The sequence below is a fragment of the Chiloscyllium punctatum genome, chromosome 45 (genome assembly GCF_047496795.1).
Source record: "Chiloscyllium punctatum isolate Juve2018m chromosome 45, sChiPun1.3, whole genome shotgun sequence".
NCBI lineage: Eukaryota > Metazoa > Chordata > Chondrichthyes > Orectolobiformes > Hemiscylliidae > Chiloscyllium > Chiloscyllium punctatum.
In genome coordinates, this window is record NC_092783.1 from 14,637,516 (window position 1) to 14,656,464 (window position 18,949).

At 38.5% G+C, this 18,949-nt stretch overlaps 2 protein-coding genes across 4 annotated transcripts in view; both read left to right on the forward strand.

The window, feature by feature from the left end:
- Positions 1-9,415, forward strand: part of LOC140467176 (bcl-2 homologous antagonist/killer-like) — a 50,424-nt gene extending 41,009 nt beyond the window's left edge. For all 3 annotated transcript variants that reach the window (XM_072563339.1, XM_072563337.1, XM_072563338.1), the window contains exons 5-6: positions 289-469; positions 4,399-9,415. In XM_072563339.1, coding sequence (XP_072419440.1) covers positions 289-469; positions 4,399-4,503 — 286 coding nt within the window. In that variant the 3' untranslated portion in view covers positions 4,504-9,415. The remainder of the gene's footprint in view (positions 1-288; positions 470-4,398) is intronic.
- Positions 1-18,949, forward strand: part of LOC140467178 (translocator protein-like) — an 85,676-nt gene that overhangs the window by 28,185 nt on the left and 38,542 nt on the right. The window lies entirely within an intron of this gene.

The window sequence follows — 18,949 nt, forward strand, 5'->3', positions numbered from 1 at the left end:
CCCCTAATAGTCATAGGGAAACTGAGAAACAAACTTGTATGGAGATTTCAGCTACCTGTAAGAATAATAGGGTGGTTATGGGAGGCGATTTTAACTTTCCAAACATAGACTGGGACTGCCATATGCAATCTGTTGACATAAGTAATAACAGATGCTATAAAAGTGTAAATATTAGACCACTATCATGTTTTCAAATAAGGTCAACATGAATTTCCATTGTATATTAAAAATGTTTTCTTATTAATCCATATTTGAAAATATTTCTAAAATTGTTCTTTCTCTTTATAGGCTTTTTGAAAGTGGCATAAATTGGGGCCGTGTGATAGCTCTTTTAGGATTTGGCTATCGAATGGCCATTTATGTCTTCCAGAAGGGTATGAAGGGATTCCTCAGTCAAATCGCAAAATTCATTGCAGAGTTTGTTTTAAAAAATAGAATTGCACGATGGATTGCAGCACAAGGAGGCTGGGTAAGTGCACAGCAGTAGGTTGCTGGTTTTCTGATTTCAGTTTTTAGTTAGATGAGGCATTAAGTGCACTGAGCTTTTTTTTTTGTCTGTAGTGTGGTTCTTTTCATGTTCTTGATGCACTTCAGTCAGTGCCTTTTCCCAAATAATCATTCTTCATGCATGACCCTTGACAGTTGTGTCAAAAGGTACTTCATATCCTAGTTTACTCCAGTTTTCCTAATAGCGACGCAAACAGCCCTTCCCCACCCTTTGACCCACAAATTCTGAGGCCTATTTTAAGAATCTTTGTTAGTTAAGCAATATTGATCTTAAGAACTTGGGTATCTGTACATATCAATTACTCATTTAAAAAGCTGTCAGCTCTTGAGAAAATAAATTTTTCTGTTTTTAAAGAGGAAATTTTTTTTTTTGGACACCTAAAACTTTTCAATTTGGTTAGAAACTGACTGCTTAAGATTAAAGGGTAAAGAATTTTCCAGATTCATTCCTTTTTTAAGTCTGCGTGGATGTCTATTTATGCACTTCTAAGTTTTTAAAGAAAACTGAGAACTCTAGACATATCATGTTAAATGCATGATATAAATGCAAATTGTAATTTGTGGGTTTGACTGTTATACCTGAAATATAAAGGTGATAGTGTTTTGAGAGACCAATTCTCCTTCTTTTTCTTGAAGTCTCCTTAGTGAAATTGAAACTGAAAAGCTAGGTTTCTGGGTGGAATTTCTTAATTGGAGTTGCCAAGTGTGTCATACACCTTCTGAAGTGCATCTCTCATAGGATTCAGGGAAATTAGAAATTGTGGTCAAGACAGGAATATAATGTGGCTGTAATACCAGCTTCATAGACTGAAGCCTAATAAAATTTGAGCCATCCTGACATGCAGAAGAGCTGGCTGTGGTTTCTTTTAAACAGCAGTCAACTTCGGCCTGTACCACGTTATCACTGAGTAGTTAACTGAACTGAACTCTGGGAAAGCAATGCCATTTGGACAGTTGTACAATGAGTATGGAGAGTTCTACTGAAGTATGCCTTGTTAGTTCTGTCATTTAGAACTCTGGAGTAAAGCTGCTGTCAAAGGCTGCTAATGATTAAATTACATGAGGGAAGGACTAATTAAACTTTTAGGAGAGAACAGAGAAGGACTTTGACTGTATGTGGTACCACTTGTATGTTAAGAGGGCTGGCTGAAAAACCCAAGATTTACCTTTGTGTTGGGTATTAAAGTTTGGTTTTGGTTTATTTTGCTAAATACAATTGCCCTAATAATTTAGCCACAAGTTGCAATGGTTTTGAACGAACAAAATTTACTATACAGAGGTAGAATAGCAAAACAATTACATCTTTTCAACTTGTACCCTGACCTCCAGAATTAACAAAAGGTAAAAATGGGTAACAGAAACTATTGTTAAATACCCTACGAAGTACGTTATATAGCAAATGTAGTCAACATAGATCCCTTGGATTTCTCAGCACACTGGGCCATCGTCTCATTAACAGATTACGTGGGATTACAGTCCTGCACTTTTTTGATTTGGAATTCCCTCGAGCTGCTCTGTCGTGGACCGCTTCATCATTTGGTGGTTCTTGTCTTTTCCTGTGATGTCACTCCCTGCTCTGGAAACTGCTGTCCAGTGCCTACTCACTGGCACAATTACAGGTTGTCAGCAGACGGCTAACTTCACTAAGCTAGTACTGTCCTCTAGGTTTCCCCTCGCTTTCATTATTATTTGCCATGCCAACTAAATACCACTTGTGACTTTCCTCCTCTGTCACCTCTACTAAGCTATTCATGGCAAGGTGACCGATTCAGTTGGCTTCACAGACATGCTGCTGTTCCGACCACAGATATCTTCCAAGTTCCCATGGCTTTTTCTAACCTCCATGTTCACCTGCACCTTTTAGCTCGAGGGACTTCTGATTCCAGCTGCTCAAAGCCTGCAACAGCTGCACATTTTTCAGAATGGAACCCCTTCTCGCTTCAGTTGACCATCAAACTCTGCTCTTTCTCCTATGTCATTACTACAGGGAAGGTATCAAAAGGCTTCTTGGAGTTCTTCCTGAATTCCAACCATTCAGAGCTACTGTCCTTCAGCCTCTATCTCAGCAGCATTTCTTCTGAGTCATTAACCTATCAGGGGACTCCTCTTTTATGGTTGTCCCATGTCCATGACTAGCCTTTTGCATTTTTTCCAGTCCTGTGGTCGGGTTTTTGCATGCTCCACAACCCTGTAAGAAAACACTCGATGACCTAGATGGATAAGTCCTTTCATTGGTTAAAAGAAACACTGAGCAGAATACAGATGGATTTTCCTGCTTTGCATAAGCATGCCCAGGGTCTGAAATCCGGTGAATTCATGACATGTCTTTTGGTGATTTTCGTTTGTTGCAATGAAAGTTGTTTCTTGTTCATTTCTTCCATTGGGATCATTTGGGAAGTTTGTTTTTTTTGTTATTGGTCTCCATGACTTTCTAGAATAAGTCAAAACTTAAATATTAGTTAAGTTGTTCATCTGTTAGTTGTCCTGCACATTCCATTAATGCTATGTTCCTATGCATGTTTCAAGTGCTGTGCTTACATAGAGAATGGGTGAATGGAATAAGCTATCAAACATCCTTTGGATGAGAAGTTAACATGTTTAATTTTTTGTCAGGTTCTGATGGCCTTTTTGCAATAGTATATTTTTGTTCAGTGCAGTTCACTTTTCTTAAGTTTTATTGACCCATGTTTTCTGATAACATAATTTTTGAAGTGTTGGTGGAAGTTGTGCGTCGTCACCCTACAGAATCCACACTGTAACTGACTTGGAAATTGGCTGGAAAATTAAATATGGCAATGGGTAATCCCTCTGAGCTTTGAGCCAACCAAACTTATTCATTTAAATCTGAGAATTTGAAAGGCTCCACTGCTGTTAAAGAAACAATTACTCTGGAAAAGTTAAACTACTTAAATATCTAGTCTAAATCCTGAGTAATTATTCAATGTCTCCAGCACTGTCTCCACTACCCTGGGAACTAACTCCTTCTCCGTTCTCTATACCTGGCAACCTTTTCCATTATTCTGCTGTTCAATCTGGTGTCCCCCAAACTACTCCCCGACTGGACCTGATATTTCCTACCAGCTCTGATTTGTTCTATACACTCCATTGTTTACCTGGCACCCGGGCTGCCATGTGCCTTGCCTTGTGTACTTAAACAATTAGGAGAAAGTGAGGACTGCAGATGCTGGAGATCAGAGTCAAAGGGTGTGTTGCTCGAAAAACACAGCTGGTCAGGCAGCATCTGAGGAGCAGGTGCATCGACATTTCGAGCATGAGCACTTCATCAGGAATGAGCCCTCGTTCCTGATGAAGAGCTTATGCTCAAAACGTTGATTCTCCTGCTCCTCGGATGCTGCCTGATTGGCTGTGCGTTTCCAGCACTTCACTCTTTGATTTGTACTTAGACAATTGGCAGCTTCTGACAATGGGTGTTTGTGATGCTGGGATATTAAATTTCAGAATCTGGCAACTGACTGGTGTGCAAAAAATGCACATGTTTCCCTTCCCCCAGCTATTTTACACGATAGTGGCCTGTCAGACTGTAAGCATGGCTCTGTATTTTTGAACGAGCCCTGATTAGAACCTCCTGCTAGAAATTTAAAAATCTCTTTGGTTTGTAAAGGTGAGGGAGTGAAATGGCAATCTGCATGACTTTGGGCCCGATTTTCCAAGAGACGTTGTTTGTTTTCATTGTGAGCAAAATGTGTCCCATGTGCCCTGCCCAGTTTAGTTCAGAATTTATCCAGCTAGAGTTCTTGATCTCTAAGTTGTCTTTTGTGGTGTTATGGAAACTTATTCTATACTATCTCGTCTCCTGCCTCTATTTAAAAATAATCAGTACAAATTCTGTAAAAGGCTATCTATTTAATGTATCTTCTTTTCTTTCAATAGGTTGCAGCTTTGGAATTGGATAATATCTATATCAAATGGATGCTTGGGATTCTGGCTATAGTTTTGGTTGGTGTATTTGTGGTCCACAAGTTTTACAAATCGTAGTAGGAGGATATTCGCTGGAGCAGGCCTCTAGCCCTGGACTGTTAAAAAAAAATAGAGATTCTTTTAGCAGCAGTTTACGTCAACGTAATTGTGAAGACTTTGCTACTGATAATGAATGGGAGATACTTAACCAGAAATTTCAACTGCTATCAAATTGCCAAATTCATTACGAAAGGATATTGATTCTCAGACTGATTTTGTGCAGGACAGTTTTAAGTTCAGCCACACTCCTCCACGTTGTAAATTTGTAACTCGCTTTAAGGCCATGCTGGCAAACTACCCTGGTTTTCATCTCCTCTTCTGAATCTTGTTCCTGTAGGAACAGCATTGGATGCTGAGACACAAAGTATGACCAATAAATGGTGTATTACAATTGTTTAAAGATTGAAAAATGTGATGAATGGAAATTTTAGCCGTTATTTAGAAATTCAAAGGCAAATTACTCCATTCATTTTTTTTTGTATGCGTGAAGAGTTTGTTTTTTAGCAGAACGGATTGTTCCTTGCTTAACACTTGAAGATGATCTTTGGGGCTCTCACTAAGAGCACTTGCATACTATCCTTTCCAAAATACTTCTCACTGATGCACTTTTTGTATGACTCCTGTACTGTACATGAATTGTTGCACTTGAGGTGACAACCCCCCATAGTGTACACAGCAGAAATCAAATTCAGCTTTCAAAAATGACTAAGAATGCAGCTGTTGCTAAACTTAGTCTTTGTCTTTCATAGAATTGTATGTACAGGTGTCTCTGGCATCAGAATTGTGTGCCTCCAGCAATGTCTGTTATGAATTAGGTATGTGTAATATGGTTTGAAATTGCATAGTATTTCAGGAGTAATAACAGTCTGAATGTCTGAAGACTGATGAATGGTGCTGCTGAGATTAAAGTTTGTGACCTTAAAGGCTGTGCGTATGAAATCTGGGGGCCGGGGGTTGCGAAGATAAATTCTACATTTTTTTTTAATAAGTACCTCTGCATGATATGTTTTTATGCAGATTTGAGACTTTGATTTCAGATATTATAATGTAAAGGGAGAACTATAACCTGTGGGCTTTGAACAGTTGATATTGCAACAATTCTCATTACTAACATTTGAATAGTCCTTGTGGTCTTACACTTTATCATTAGGAGCTTATCAAATAAAAAGCACAGTTGCAAAGGGAAGGCAGCTTTCATTTTGGGCTGACAGGAGGGGAGAAAAGCTGCATAGCAGAATGCAGCTTGAAATATTCATAGTTTGTGGTGTGGATGAAGCTGTACTAAGGAACAAAAACTATATTATAATTAGATATAGGACTGAGAAAACAAAATTTGGAACAGAGAACTCCAAGGGATAAAAATGATCTGGGGCTGAAGTGCTCAGAAATTCAAAGTTAAAATGAGGTAAGTGATATGAATAAAGTTTAGATTAACTTCAATAATAATCAGCATTGGAAATTAATTTTTAAAATCTACTTGACAGTATCTGTTGGAAACTCAGCAACCTGTTCAATAATAGTTCCAAAATGTTTCTGTTCCTGGAAGTTACTTACTAAGTTTAGAATTTGGTTAGATTTTGCATTAGTTTATATGCAGCTTCGGTCTGAGCTGTGTTATAGAGTCTTTTTTTTTACATTCTCAATGTTGTGAGAAATCCTGCATTTTCAAAATGCAGGTTTATTCTGACAAATTTGTTTCACTTGAAGGATGATCTTGATGGGTAATCGAAGAAAGAGCAACCTATAGCTTAATCTTGGAACTAGTATTTGATCTCACCAAATTTTCCTGTTGTGGAATAGTAACATGTAATGGCATGTTGCACTCCTTTAGTTCCTAGAGTGTTTTTTATTAAAATAAATCATTTGAAACCTCATACCAGCAGCTGTGTATTCTAGTGTAGTTGTCTCTGTTTGAATACTGTGTACATGGCAAGGGTTTATGGCTGCTTTGATCAAAACACTATATATAATCCAAGCCTATAGATGTGGAGTACTGTTTGAACAACCAAGACGACAAAGAAATGGAATTTACCTGATATAAGGCACTTGCTGTTATCTATCAAGAAATCATTTCAATTGATTGAAAATCTATTTCTCCAAAGCTATTTGATTCTTATATTTAATCTAATTTTTCATCATGCTCCATGTAGCAACTGTGACCTCTGACATAGCTCCAGTTATATCTGTGGCATCTTTGAAAGCTGTGACATTAGCTGCTGACACCAGAAATTTTGCTGTTCTCTTGGGGTACTTTTTTTAAAAATCTGTTTACTAATGATTAAGCAGTGATGCCTCTGTTTTAATAGCCATGCTGTCTATTGTCATAAAACCAGTCGGTAACGTTTGTTTTCTCAATTTATACTTAAAGTAGTAGCCTCCAGATTTGCCCTATTGGGAGGAAGTGAGGTCTTTTTAGCTCCTTGAATTACCTTAGTAATTAAGTGTCTTCTGATGTGCCACAAAACTGTGGAGACTAGAGGTCCAGAGTTCCATGTGTAGTCTATTGGTCTGTGCTAGATTAATTTGGTGTAATGTTTAACCCTTACCCATCATGTAAATATTCTCTCTGCCTCTCATCTTGCACATAAGTGTTTATGGACTCATTTTTGTAACAACTGAATAAATAGTTCTCATAATCTTGTAGAGAAAAATTGGAAAATACATTTTTACCAATTATGAGGCATCTTTTGAAACAGAATGTCAAACTTAGCTTTTCAGGAATACTAGTTCTTTACCTGGACAAAGTTCTGGTTATTTTTGTTTGGTCATGGAGTGTTTCCTTGGCTATAAATTTCAGTACTTTAGAGTTTTAAATTCCATTCAAAATCTAATGTTTCCAGAGTGAAAAAGAAAGACATTACACAGGCAATCTTATGGTGTTAAATGATCAGGTAAACTGTGACTTGTCTGATTTCCTAATAAATTAGTGTAGCTGAATATTTCAGTTTACTGAATTTTGTTGTTAAACAAAACATACGTTAGGCATTTATTGCAGTGTGATTCCAACAGATGTAGTCAATATAATAGCTGAGCACTCTGTTTTACTGGCCTGCTCAGTGGATTTCAACATTGGCTGGACTACACTAGAAAGCCTTGGGTCCCATTAATTTGTGCTGAACTAACTGATCTCTGGCAAGCCAGTAACAAAGATATTGCCATCCGATACTCTGTCTTTTGGTTTGAAAATTGATCAGCTGCATCCATATGCCTGGGCAGATCCAGCTTGAACATAGGCAGACTGTAGATCCACTTCTAGTTCCACCCATTTCCCATAACTGTCAAATAGCTTGCTAATGCCTGTAAAGCATAATATTCCAAAATTGCTTAATGTCTGTCTCAGATCCCATTCTGTTGTATGTGATGTGAATGACTTTGAGCAGACTTCAAAAGATTTTAATCAAAACTCATCAGGTGATGTGTAAAGTTTTATAGTGGGCCCATCTAGCTAAAGGTAACAGCTTGAAATGTTACCTCTAATAGTAAAATTTCAGATTATTGGCTCTTTAAAAATGTGATACATATTTCTGTTGTTTTCATGAATGATCTAGGCTTGAATGTTTTTTGCCTAAAACATAAGCACCAATTGCAGTGCCACGTTCTTCTCTCAAAGACTTTGTGACTTGCAATAAATAACAACTGTAATTGACTTTGACGTACAGACAGGCTTGCTTTATGTAGGGTGATCCCGATCAAAAACCTAGGTTTTAACAAGAATTATGAAATGTGGTTTTCCATTAAATTATAATATCAGTTTTTCAGGGGACTTGTTTTTAAAAAAATACTCATTAGGTTCACTGGATTAAAATTAGATCCCTTTGTAGGCTGACAAAGGGAATGGCATCAGCTTTTCTGAGACCTTGTTCTTTTCTGGAGGGCTTGGAACTAACTGGAAATCTTTGATTTACCAGTTTAGTTGTGCTAAGTATAGGTTTTCCTTTTAGGACTGCATAAACACTGATCCCTAGCAGTAAAATATGCTGGAAACTTGCTCCAAGCTTCTGTCTGGTGTACAAAGGCATCATTTAAAAATGTGATGATAACGGCCATCTAAATTTATTTTTATCTTGTTTCTTTTTGGTTCTCTTCATGAAATGTTTCCATTAATGTAGTACAATTTAAATCTGATTATTTTCAATATTCCTCAACTTGCATTGCACAGTGGCTGTTTGGACAATCTTCCCCTTCCTCAGCTGGAAAAAAAAGTGCAAATTAATTTACACACAATATTTCTGCTGTGACGGTTTTTGGGCAGGACCAACAGATTCAAATAGAAATAATCATTTAGGAAAAACATGAAGCTATTGCATTTGGCTTAATGTTTTTTGGATAAGATGTTTCTCCCCCTATATATTCGTTAGAAGGTTAAAGAAGCAGATTTACTTCAATCCTTATTTTGCTTCTGTAAGTACTGATTATATTGATGGCCCAGTAGAAATATTGACCAAAGTGACAATCGTGAGCGGCTCTTGTAATGAACCAGAAAGGTGTATTATTTCAGTTTTTCTGAAAACACCTGCCTTTATTTTGCACAGCTACAGTTAGTATCATGGTATGCCACAATATAATGCATTATTTGTATGTAGCACTATTATTATGTTGTATTGTTGTGAAAAACTCTAGCTTTTTTATACTTTACGTTCTGCTGGTCTATGAGTATGAGTAAAAGTGAACAAACCGATGTATTTTTCTTACTAAAGGTTACTTGCAACCTTTGAGTAGCTAGCAACTTTTGAAATTTCCTTAAAATGTCCCTTTTAAACTTAAGGATGCATGTGATGTTGCATGAGGATGTTCTCTTAATCTAATGTGAATTAAAACTGATCAACTGTGATGCTTTTTTTACTCATTCCTTGTTGCTTTGTGTTGGAGAAGAAAGAAGCAAGCGGCAGTTGTATATTTGTGCAGGAAATAAAGCCATGCATCTGCAACAGTACTGTGTTTTTTTTTTGAACTTGAAAAATTTCCATATAGTCATAAGACAATTGGTGATAACATGTAATTTCTGTGAAGACCTGCCTTCAGAATGTCATCTTGCACCCCAAACTCTATCCATACCAGGGCTAAGCAATAGATGAAGCAGAGTTGCATGAAAATCTACAACAATCAAAAATGACAAAATAGGAACAAAAAATTGGAAAGTGCATTGTTGTGTAATCCTTCCCTGAAGAGACTGTTTAGTCTGGTTGATGCACGGACGCACTGCTGAATTCTCCTCTTTCTCCCACCCCAACGCGCGCTCCCCCCCCACTCCCACTTCTTTATTTCTTTTGTGACTTTTGCGGTTATTCTGTCAAATCGAAAACAATACAGGCTGTTCGAGTTTTCTACCGTTGTCTTGGACCACTTGTAATTTCTACTGTTTCTAACAGCACTTAATGAAGTATTTACACTGAGAAATACATTTATGGTTAATTGACTTCAAAATGAATGCATCATACAATGTAACATCTTGAATGACTAATAAGAAGCCTCCTTACAGAATTGTTTTTTGGTGAACCACATAATCTGAAGTTTGTATTAAGATACAATAAAGGTTATGTATTTTAAAAAATTAGGTTGTTTTCTGTGTGTGACATTGAGCATAAAATTAGAAAGATGCACCAGTCCATTAAGGTATAATCATAAATGCCATTGGTTTCATTCCTTTTTTTTCCTTTCTTGTTTTGTTTCTTCATTTCTGTGTTGTATCAAAGTTCACCTTTTCTACAGTGATGGAAGGCTGTTGCGAGGGCAGCAGCATGGTGGATGAGGATGGCCATAGCAGCCCATGCCTTTATCAAAGGCGTTATTGTCAGTGAGTCTGGTTAGTTTCTCCTGGCTGCGGTTTCAGGAGTGGCAGTGTTGTGGTTTCAGTTGGTTCCTTGTGGCTATGGCAGCTTCAGCATTGATGCCTTCGTGGGTCCAGGCTGTGCAGTGATGCAGTGGCTTCAGCCGTGGCTGCATGGTGGGTTCGGTCCTGAAATCCTTGCTTTAGTGGTGGCATCCTGTAGATACTATAAACCTAGGAGCCATGAAGGGAACAAAAGATGAATTTTGTCCGAACTTTATTTCAATTATTTCAATTATTTTATAGTTTTTGCAATTAAAATGGCACTGAATTGTGATAACTTGTACACATCTTACTGTATTTTCATAAGTACATGTGACAGTAAATTGTGATTTTATTCCTTAGTCTCCTTAGTCTCATGGTTTAGAAGTTTTGTGATGAAAGTTATCTGGTCACTTTGCCATCTCATGCTAATTTATTAATCCCAGTTTCATGGCATTTTTCATAAATGGGATTATGGGCGGCTGAAGCAATAAACATTAGATTAGATTACATCACATTACAGTGTGGAAACAGGCCCTTCGGCCCAACAAGTCCACACCAACCTGCAGCCCACCCATACCCCTACATTTACCCCTTACCTCACACTACGGGCAATTTAGCATGGCCAATTCACCTGACCCGCACATCTTTGGACTGTGGGAGGAAACCGGAGCACCCGGAGGTAACCCACGCAGACACGGGGAGAATGTGCAAACTCCACACAGTCAGTCGCCTGAGGCGGGAATTGAACCTGGGTCTCTGGCGCTGTGAGGCAGCAGTGCTAACCACTGTGCCACCATGCCGCCCACTAAAATTAGATTCTACATATAGTGGCACATTTATTATTCTTGCACTTGTCAGTGTTTAACATTGGAGTAAATTTGCAGACCACTTTTTCTTTTCTGGAACGTTAGACAGTTAAGCATGTCAGGTATCTGCCGGGAGGATATTTTGGTATTGCCCACAATTTTTAAATTGACTATGCAGAGCTTGATCCTGACCTTTACCAGGAACTAATGTTAATTTCTGATTCCTGTGGAGAGACATTTCCATTTGGTTGACCTGTTCAGTTCTGATTTAATGGATTTCACTTAATCTGTCCACAGATGTTGAACTTGTCTAATTTTCTTTATTGTTTCAGATTTCCAGCATCTGTAGTATGTGGTTTTTGTACAGAGATAATGAGTTTGGGTTTCCAAAATAATTTGGGGCATTTTTGATTTCACAATAAAATCTCCATTGATTTTTAAAAAAAAATTCTTGTTTTCGCACACGTCCCTTGAAGCTTTGCATCTTATTGATCAGTTTTCTGAAGTTATGATTAACTGGCTAGACTTCTCTAATGTTTTAAGCTTTGAATTTTCTGGTCCTGCCAAAGTAATACCAGTGTGCAATGCAGCTCAAAAAGGCATTATAAGTAAGAGTTTTAAGGGTTTTTTTTTTAGTCTATGTATAATCGTGAAGAGTGATAAATATCCCAGCTTTCAGGCCTTGTTCTATTTATGAAATGCAAGTGTTTGGGTGGATGACCATTATAACTTCAGGAAGCTGTAGTGGATATCAAGTGTAATGTGTGTATTGCAGTACTTACAAATGAGGAACAAGAATAGATCAATAACCACATGAGTGATCCAGATTATAGGGTCTGAAAATAGTGGGTACAATAAACCACTGCTCCTGTAAGAAAGTAATAGTGTTAAAGGTTTAGATGGAGAAGAATTTGTTAAGTGTGTACAAGACAATTTTCTGATTCAGTATGTGGATGTACCTACTAGAGAAGGTGCAAACATTGACTGACTTTTGGGAAATAAGGCAGGGCAGGTGACTGAGTAGGGAGTACTTTGGGGCCAGTGACCATAATCCAATCGATTTAAAGTAATGATGGAAAAGGATAGACCAGATCTAACAGTTTAAGTTCTAAATTGGAGACAGGCCGATTTTGACGGTATTAGGCAAGAACTTTTGAAAGCTGATTGTGGGCAGATGTTCACAGGTAAAGGGACGGCTGGAAAATGGGAAGCCTTCAGAAATGAGATAACAAGAATCCAGAGAAAGTATATTCCTGTCAGGGTGAAAGGAAAGGCTGGTAGGTATAGGGAATAGAATGCTGGATGACTAAAGAAATTGAGGGTTTGGTTAAGAAATAGAAAGAAGCATATGTAAGGTATAGACAAGATGGAGTGAGTGAATCCTTAGAATGTAAAGGCAGTAGTAGTATACTTAAGAGGGAAATCAGGAGGGCAAAAAGACATGAGATAACTTTGGCAAATAGAATTAAGGACCTGAGAAGTGACAGATGAAGTTTAATTCAGATAAATGTGAGGTGCTGCATTTTGGGAAAGCAAATCTTAGCAGGACTTCTACACTTAATGGTAAGGTCCTAGAGAATGTTGCTGAACAAAGAGACCTTGGAGTGCAGGTTCATAGCTCCTTGAAAGTGGATTCACAGCTAGATAGGATAGTGAAGATGATGTTTGGTATGCTTTACTGGTCAGAGTATTGAGTACAGGAGTTGGGAGGTCATGTTGCGGCTGTACAGGACATTGGTTAGGTGACTGTTGGAATATTGCGTGCAATTCTGTTCTCCTTTCTATTGGAAAGATGTTGTGAAACCTGAAAAGGTTCAGAAAATTTACAAGGATGTTGCCAGGGTTGGAGGATTTGAGGTATAGGGAGAGGCTGTACAGGCTGGGGCTGTTTCCCCTGGAGTGTCGGAGGCTGAGGGGTGACCTTATAGAGGTTTACAAAATTATGAGGGGCATGGATAGGGTAAATAGGCAAAGTCTTTTCTCTGGGTTGGGGGAGTCCAAAACTAAAGGGCACAGGTTTATGGTGAGAGGGAAAAGATATGAAAGAGACCTAACGTACAACTTGTTCACACAGAGGGTGGTGCGTGTATGGAATGAGCTGCCAGAGGAAGTGGTGGAGGATGGTACAATTGCAACATTTAACAGGCATTTGGATAGGTATATAAATAGGAAGGGTTTGGAGGGATATGGGCCGGGTGCTGGCAGTGGGACTAGGTTGGGTTGGGATATCTGGTCGGCATGGACGGGTTGGACCGAAGGGTCTGTTTCCATGCTGTACATCTCTGATTCCAATAGTCAATTTGCAATTTGGCATATCCTGGGCATCGAAAAGAACTATTCCTACAAACCTATATCCTATAAACCAAAAACTTGTGTGTATGGACCTAACAGTATTCAGCATGTTTAGAGGAATGGGCAACGTCAGTTGTACTCACTGATGATTCCTTTTTGCCTCGACAATCCACTTTTGTTCATGCAAGGGGAACTTCTTGGAGTGGATTCAAAGCTAATCATTTCTGTTCTGGGTTCACAACTGTTTACAGTGTATATTAATAACTTGAAAGAAGGAAGCAAAGTTACTTTAGCCAAATCTGCAGATTAGATGACAATAAGTGTCAAGGTAGGTTACAAGAGGGATATAAACATTTTAAAGAGACCTATTGATAAGTGGGCACAAATATTAGCAAATGGTGCATAATGTGGGAAAAATGTGAAGTCTGTTTTGGAAGGGAGAACAAAAGAATAGTATTTAAATGTAGAAAGCTGCAACACAAAGGGACTTGATGGTACTTGTGCAAGAAACACAAAGCTAACACCCAGGTGCAGCAGGTAATCAGGAAGGCTAATGGAATATTACCCCTTATTTTAATAGCATTGCATTGTAAGAGTGGGGAAGTCACTGAAATTGTATAAGATGCTGGTGAGACTACATCTGGAAAGTTACTGGGAGCAAGTTTGAACCACTTATTTAAGAAAAAAATATTTTATTGGATGTAGTTCAGAGAAGATTCACTAGGGTGATCTGATATGGAGAGATTGTCTTATGAGCAAAGGTTAAACGGGTTGGATCTCCACTCATTGGAGATTGAGGGGTCATCTTATTAAAGGATACAGGATTTTTAAGAGTTGTTAGGATAAATGTTGAGAGCTGTGGAGGCAAAATCCTTGTGTATATTTAAGGATGAGATAAGATTCTTGATTAATCAAGTTGGATCACATGGGATTTAGGGAGACCTTGCCAACTGAATATAAAATTGGCTTTATGATAGGAGACAGGATGTGGTGGTGGACGGTTGTTTTTCAGACTGGAGACCTGTGACCGGTGGTGTTTCACAGGGATCAATACTTAAGCCCATTTTCATTTTTCATTTATATAAACTATTTGGGTGAGAATTTAGGAGATTTGGTTAGTAAGTTTGCAGATAACACCAAAGTTGATGGTACAGTGGAGAGTGAAGAAGGTTCTCTAAAATTGCAAAGAGATCTTGATTAATTTAGTCAATGGGCTGAGGAGTGGCAGATGGAGTTTAATTTGGATTAATGTGAGCTATTGCATTTTGGTAAAACAAACAAGGGCACGGCTTATACAATTAATGATTGTTATAGAAGATTGGCCCATGGCTTAAGGTACACGATTCTTTGAATTTGTATCACTGGTAGACAGGGTGGTTAGGAAGGCATGCCTTCATTGCTCAGACCTTTGAGTATAGGAGTTGAGATGTCATGTTGAGATTGCATAGGACAATCTTCTGAAGTTCTGTGCACAGTTGTTAAATATTGTTAAATTGGAGAAAATATTTACTAGGAAAGTTTTGGGAATGGAGGGTTTGAGTTATAAAAGTAGGCTGGGGCTTTTTCCACTGGAGCATAGGAGGTTGAGGGGTGCCCTTATAGAAGCTTATAAAATCATGAAGGATGGAGGGTGAATAGCAAGGGTTTTATTTTCTCCTTAGGGTGCGGGAGTTCACAACCAGAGGGCATATTTTTAAGGTGAGGAGAAAGTTTTTAAACATGGCGTGAGGGGCAACCTTTTTAGTGGTTTGTGTGTGGAATATCTTGCCATAGGAAGTAATGGATGCAGTTAAAACATTTAAAAGACATTTGGATAAGTACGTGAATAGGGGAGGTTTGGAGGGATATGGGCCAAACGCAGGCAGTTGGGACTAGTTTGTTTAGACAACATGATTGGCATGGACTAGTTGGAGTGAAGGGCCGGTTTCTGTGCTGTATGACTCTATGACTGGGGAATCAAGGGTTACAGGGAAAACTCAGGAAAGTGGATGTGAGGAGAGTTGGGTCAGCCATGATCCTATTGAACAGTAGGGCATGCTTAAATGGCCATATGGCCTACTCCTGATTCTGTGTTTGTGGTTTTGTAGAGTATTAACTGTTCAGAATTATAGTTACAACAATCTTGAAGTAACCTGTTGCAAACCAAGAATCTGCATTGAAAAGCTGAAAATAGTTTGCATCAAAATCCAGACTGAATCATCTCCAGAACTTCCTCTTGTCCTGATAAGTTCATCCAATGGTTTTAATTCAATCATCATTAGCTGAGCTAAGCTGGGGCAGAGGTAGGGATACTTCACTTAGTTTGAGAGAATGAGTAAAGGAGTGATGAGTTTAAACTCCTGACTGCTGTTAACTGGTTCTTGCTTGAATCTCAGACATGCAGGATCCTACAATCCTAACTGATGTTACTACTGTACAAGTCAGATTTCAGACTGAGATTTGGCTTGATAGATTTTTAAATATCGAGTTTTGAGAAGATTTGTAGCTCAGGTTGAGGTCCTGGATGTAGGTTTGCTTGCTGAGCTGGAAGGTTCACTTTCAGACGTTTTGTCACCATACTAGGTAACATCTTCAGTGAGTCTCCGAAGCTTCGTCTGGAAGCTCACTGAAGATGTTACTAGTATGTGGACGAAACATCTGAAAATGAACCTTCCAGCTCAGCGAGCAAACCTGCATCCATTTTAAATATATTTAATCATGAAACCCACTCTTTTTAACAATAAAACAAATTTATTATGGAAAAGAAATGATGAAATAGAATAAGCTATTAGAATATATTACAATTTGAAAGAAACAGTTTTTTTAAAACCCGTTAATTCCAGCACTATTACTTTGCAGCACTCAAAAATAGTTCCCTCATCAATCACATCTCTAGGTAAATCTTGTGTTCCTTTCGATTCCTGGTCTTAACAATTTTGATAGCCTAACAATTTGATAGACTAGTCACATAACTGAGTTTAGATTTTCTTAATTCAAATAATCTATTCAGGGTTCTATTCAAATACTTCACTGGAGCTTGTAAGTTAAAACCCTTTCGCTGAAGTATTCTGTTCCTTAACTGTTCTGAAATATCTCCTCTCTTCGGAAGAAACTGTGTTCTTATATGTAACTCCACCCAGAACTTCTGCAAACTGAAACCAAAAGATTTCCAAACTAGGATCAGTTCTGCTATAATGTGGTAGTTCCATTCTTGTGCAATCCCATATTATAAGAACATTGCATAATAACAGCGCTATTTAAACTACTGGGGCCAGAATAGTGTTGTAACCAATATACACTTTTAAAAGTTCATGCTTTAGAAAGTGTTCCCAGTTCATCAATTGCATTACAGCAAATTTGCATTTAAAAAAACATAGCAAAACTACCTGTATGGGTTTTTCCAGGCACAAAATCTCCTCTTGATCTCTCTCTCTGTCTCTCTTTTGTTGACTTTTTCTTAATTTGAGGATGACACGACTCGATGTTGTGAGTTTCTGCCTTGACTTTTCATGTGACTGAACAGACCTGCAAATCTTTGAGTATATGGTACAGTACATCTTGTGAAGTAGTGGAATCCAGAATGCAGAATTTGCTCCTTTTTCTTGCCTTCTCTGTCACCCCTCTGTCTCATCATTAAGGTGTTCTGACTCAAAATATGGCGCAGTTTGATGGTCAAGTCACCATTTCGGACAATCAGTGATAAACTCTTTGCCATTAATTTCAATGGTGCTGTGCTTCAGAGAATGTTCCCCAGTGTCTTTATAGTGTTTACTTTGTTCTCTCCTGAAGCACTGGCCTCCGGGGAGTAGATGAAATGGGAATTTGTGGAAACACTTTTAGCCATCTGGTCACTTAACAATTCATCGTAGGTGATATTACAAGAGTTTGGCCAAACCGCTCGTGATGCTGTCTTCAAGAAAGACACAAACTTTTGTTCAATGATACTCCCATTGTACCTGGACAATGTATTAATGACAATAGGAGTGCTGGAATAATTCCACCAGGAATGCCTTTACCACATTTACTGAATCCGATGGGAAAATCAAAGGCATTCCTGGTGGAAATACTGCAGCACTCTTTATTACCATTGCTACATTATCCAACTATCATTGCAGGGCTGGAGTGTGGTGACAGCAACTCTGTACATTAGAACTTTTGGTGGAGGTCTCTGCTGTCAAATACTCGCTGTATTTTTATGGAAAGTTGAACAGGCACAACTAATCTGGCATTGGATCTCTTTGTCAATAGTGTCCTTTTGAGAGAGTTGGTGGTTGGGTTCAGTGGCCTGCGTGTTTAGGCAATGCATTGTGTAGTGCTGCTTCCAGATTTTTTGATGCTAGTAGGGCCACCTCATGGTACCAAAAATTGGTGATGGGTACCACACAAAATAAAGAGGAAGGAAGAACTATCAGGTTGTAAGATAATTTATGCAACTACTTATTTGGACAAATCTCAATCCATCATAATTTTTTCCAGAAATTTTTATCTCCACTATTCTTTGAGTCTATTCTACCTGAGAAGAAATTTCTGATATCCTTTGAGTGTTCCTTAACTGGCGCTCTGCCCCTTTGACCTGCACTTATTGGAAGCATTTCCACATGATTTTCCTATTCTCTACCTCATTTGCTTCTAGAATATCACATCTTAACGAGGTCAATAAGCTTTGTTCGGTCAGGAGGGAGAGATCCCATTCAGAGTCAGTATAATGTACAAGGTTTTTTAACAGGATAATTGAAGCCCAGGATCTGGGGCCCAGCACAAGAGTGACATAATAGGAAAACCATAAATTCATTGGCTGGTGAGAGCTAATAATTTGAATATCTGTTATTGGTTACTTTAAGATTGAAGGAAATATTTACAGGTTACAAACTAAAAGACCAGAACATTTTTTTAAAGAATCAAATTAAGAACTAAGTCATTAAAATAGAGGTGCCAGGCCAAAGAATGTGTTGTTCCTGCATGATGTGGGAGCTGGTGAATCCCATTGTGGTTCATAGTGACCACACCTGTAGGAGGTGTTGGTTGCCTGAGGAACTCCAGCTCAGAACTGATGTGACTTATTCCAAGTAATGCAAGATGGCAGTGGAGTAGGATTCCTCAACTGGAATTCATCTGCTCTGTCATTTTTTTTTCCTCTTTTCGTATTTCTATTTTTGCTTTCATTTCACCTCCTGTCCTTGAAACTTCAGTGAGGTCATTGCTGATTCCTGGCCTTAGCGTGGATTCCCAGCCTTGAGATCTTCGAGGTTAAGCCCTGTGTGGACTCCCAGCCTCGAGAGCACAGTCTGAAGCCAAGATCCCGGCACAGTCTGGAGACTAGGTGTCGACGCAGACTGGAGGTGAGGCCCAATGTGGCATGGAGGCAAGGTGTTGGAAGGGCTGTTTTTCTGAACTTCATCTTCCTGCTTCTTTCTACTTTATTTTTGTATCTACGATGGTGTGAAGGTCTGTAATGTTGGACTTTCTAATTTATTTATTTTTCTAATTTATTTTCTTGAGAGAATTTATACTTCAGAGCCTGTACCTAGATATCTTTTGTACCTAAGATGGCACTGTAACTGGCACCTTGTAAACT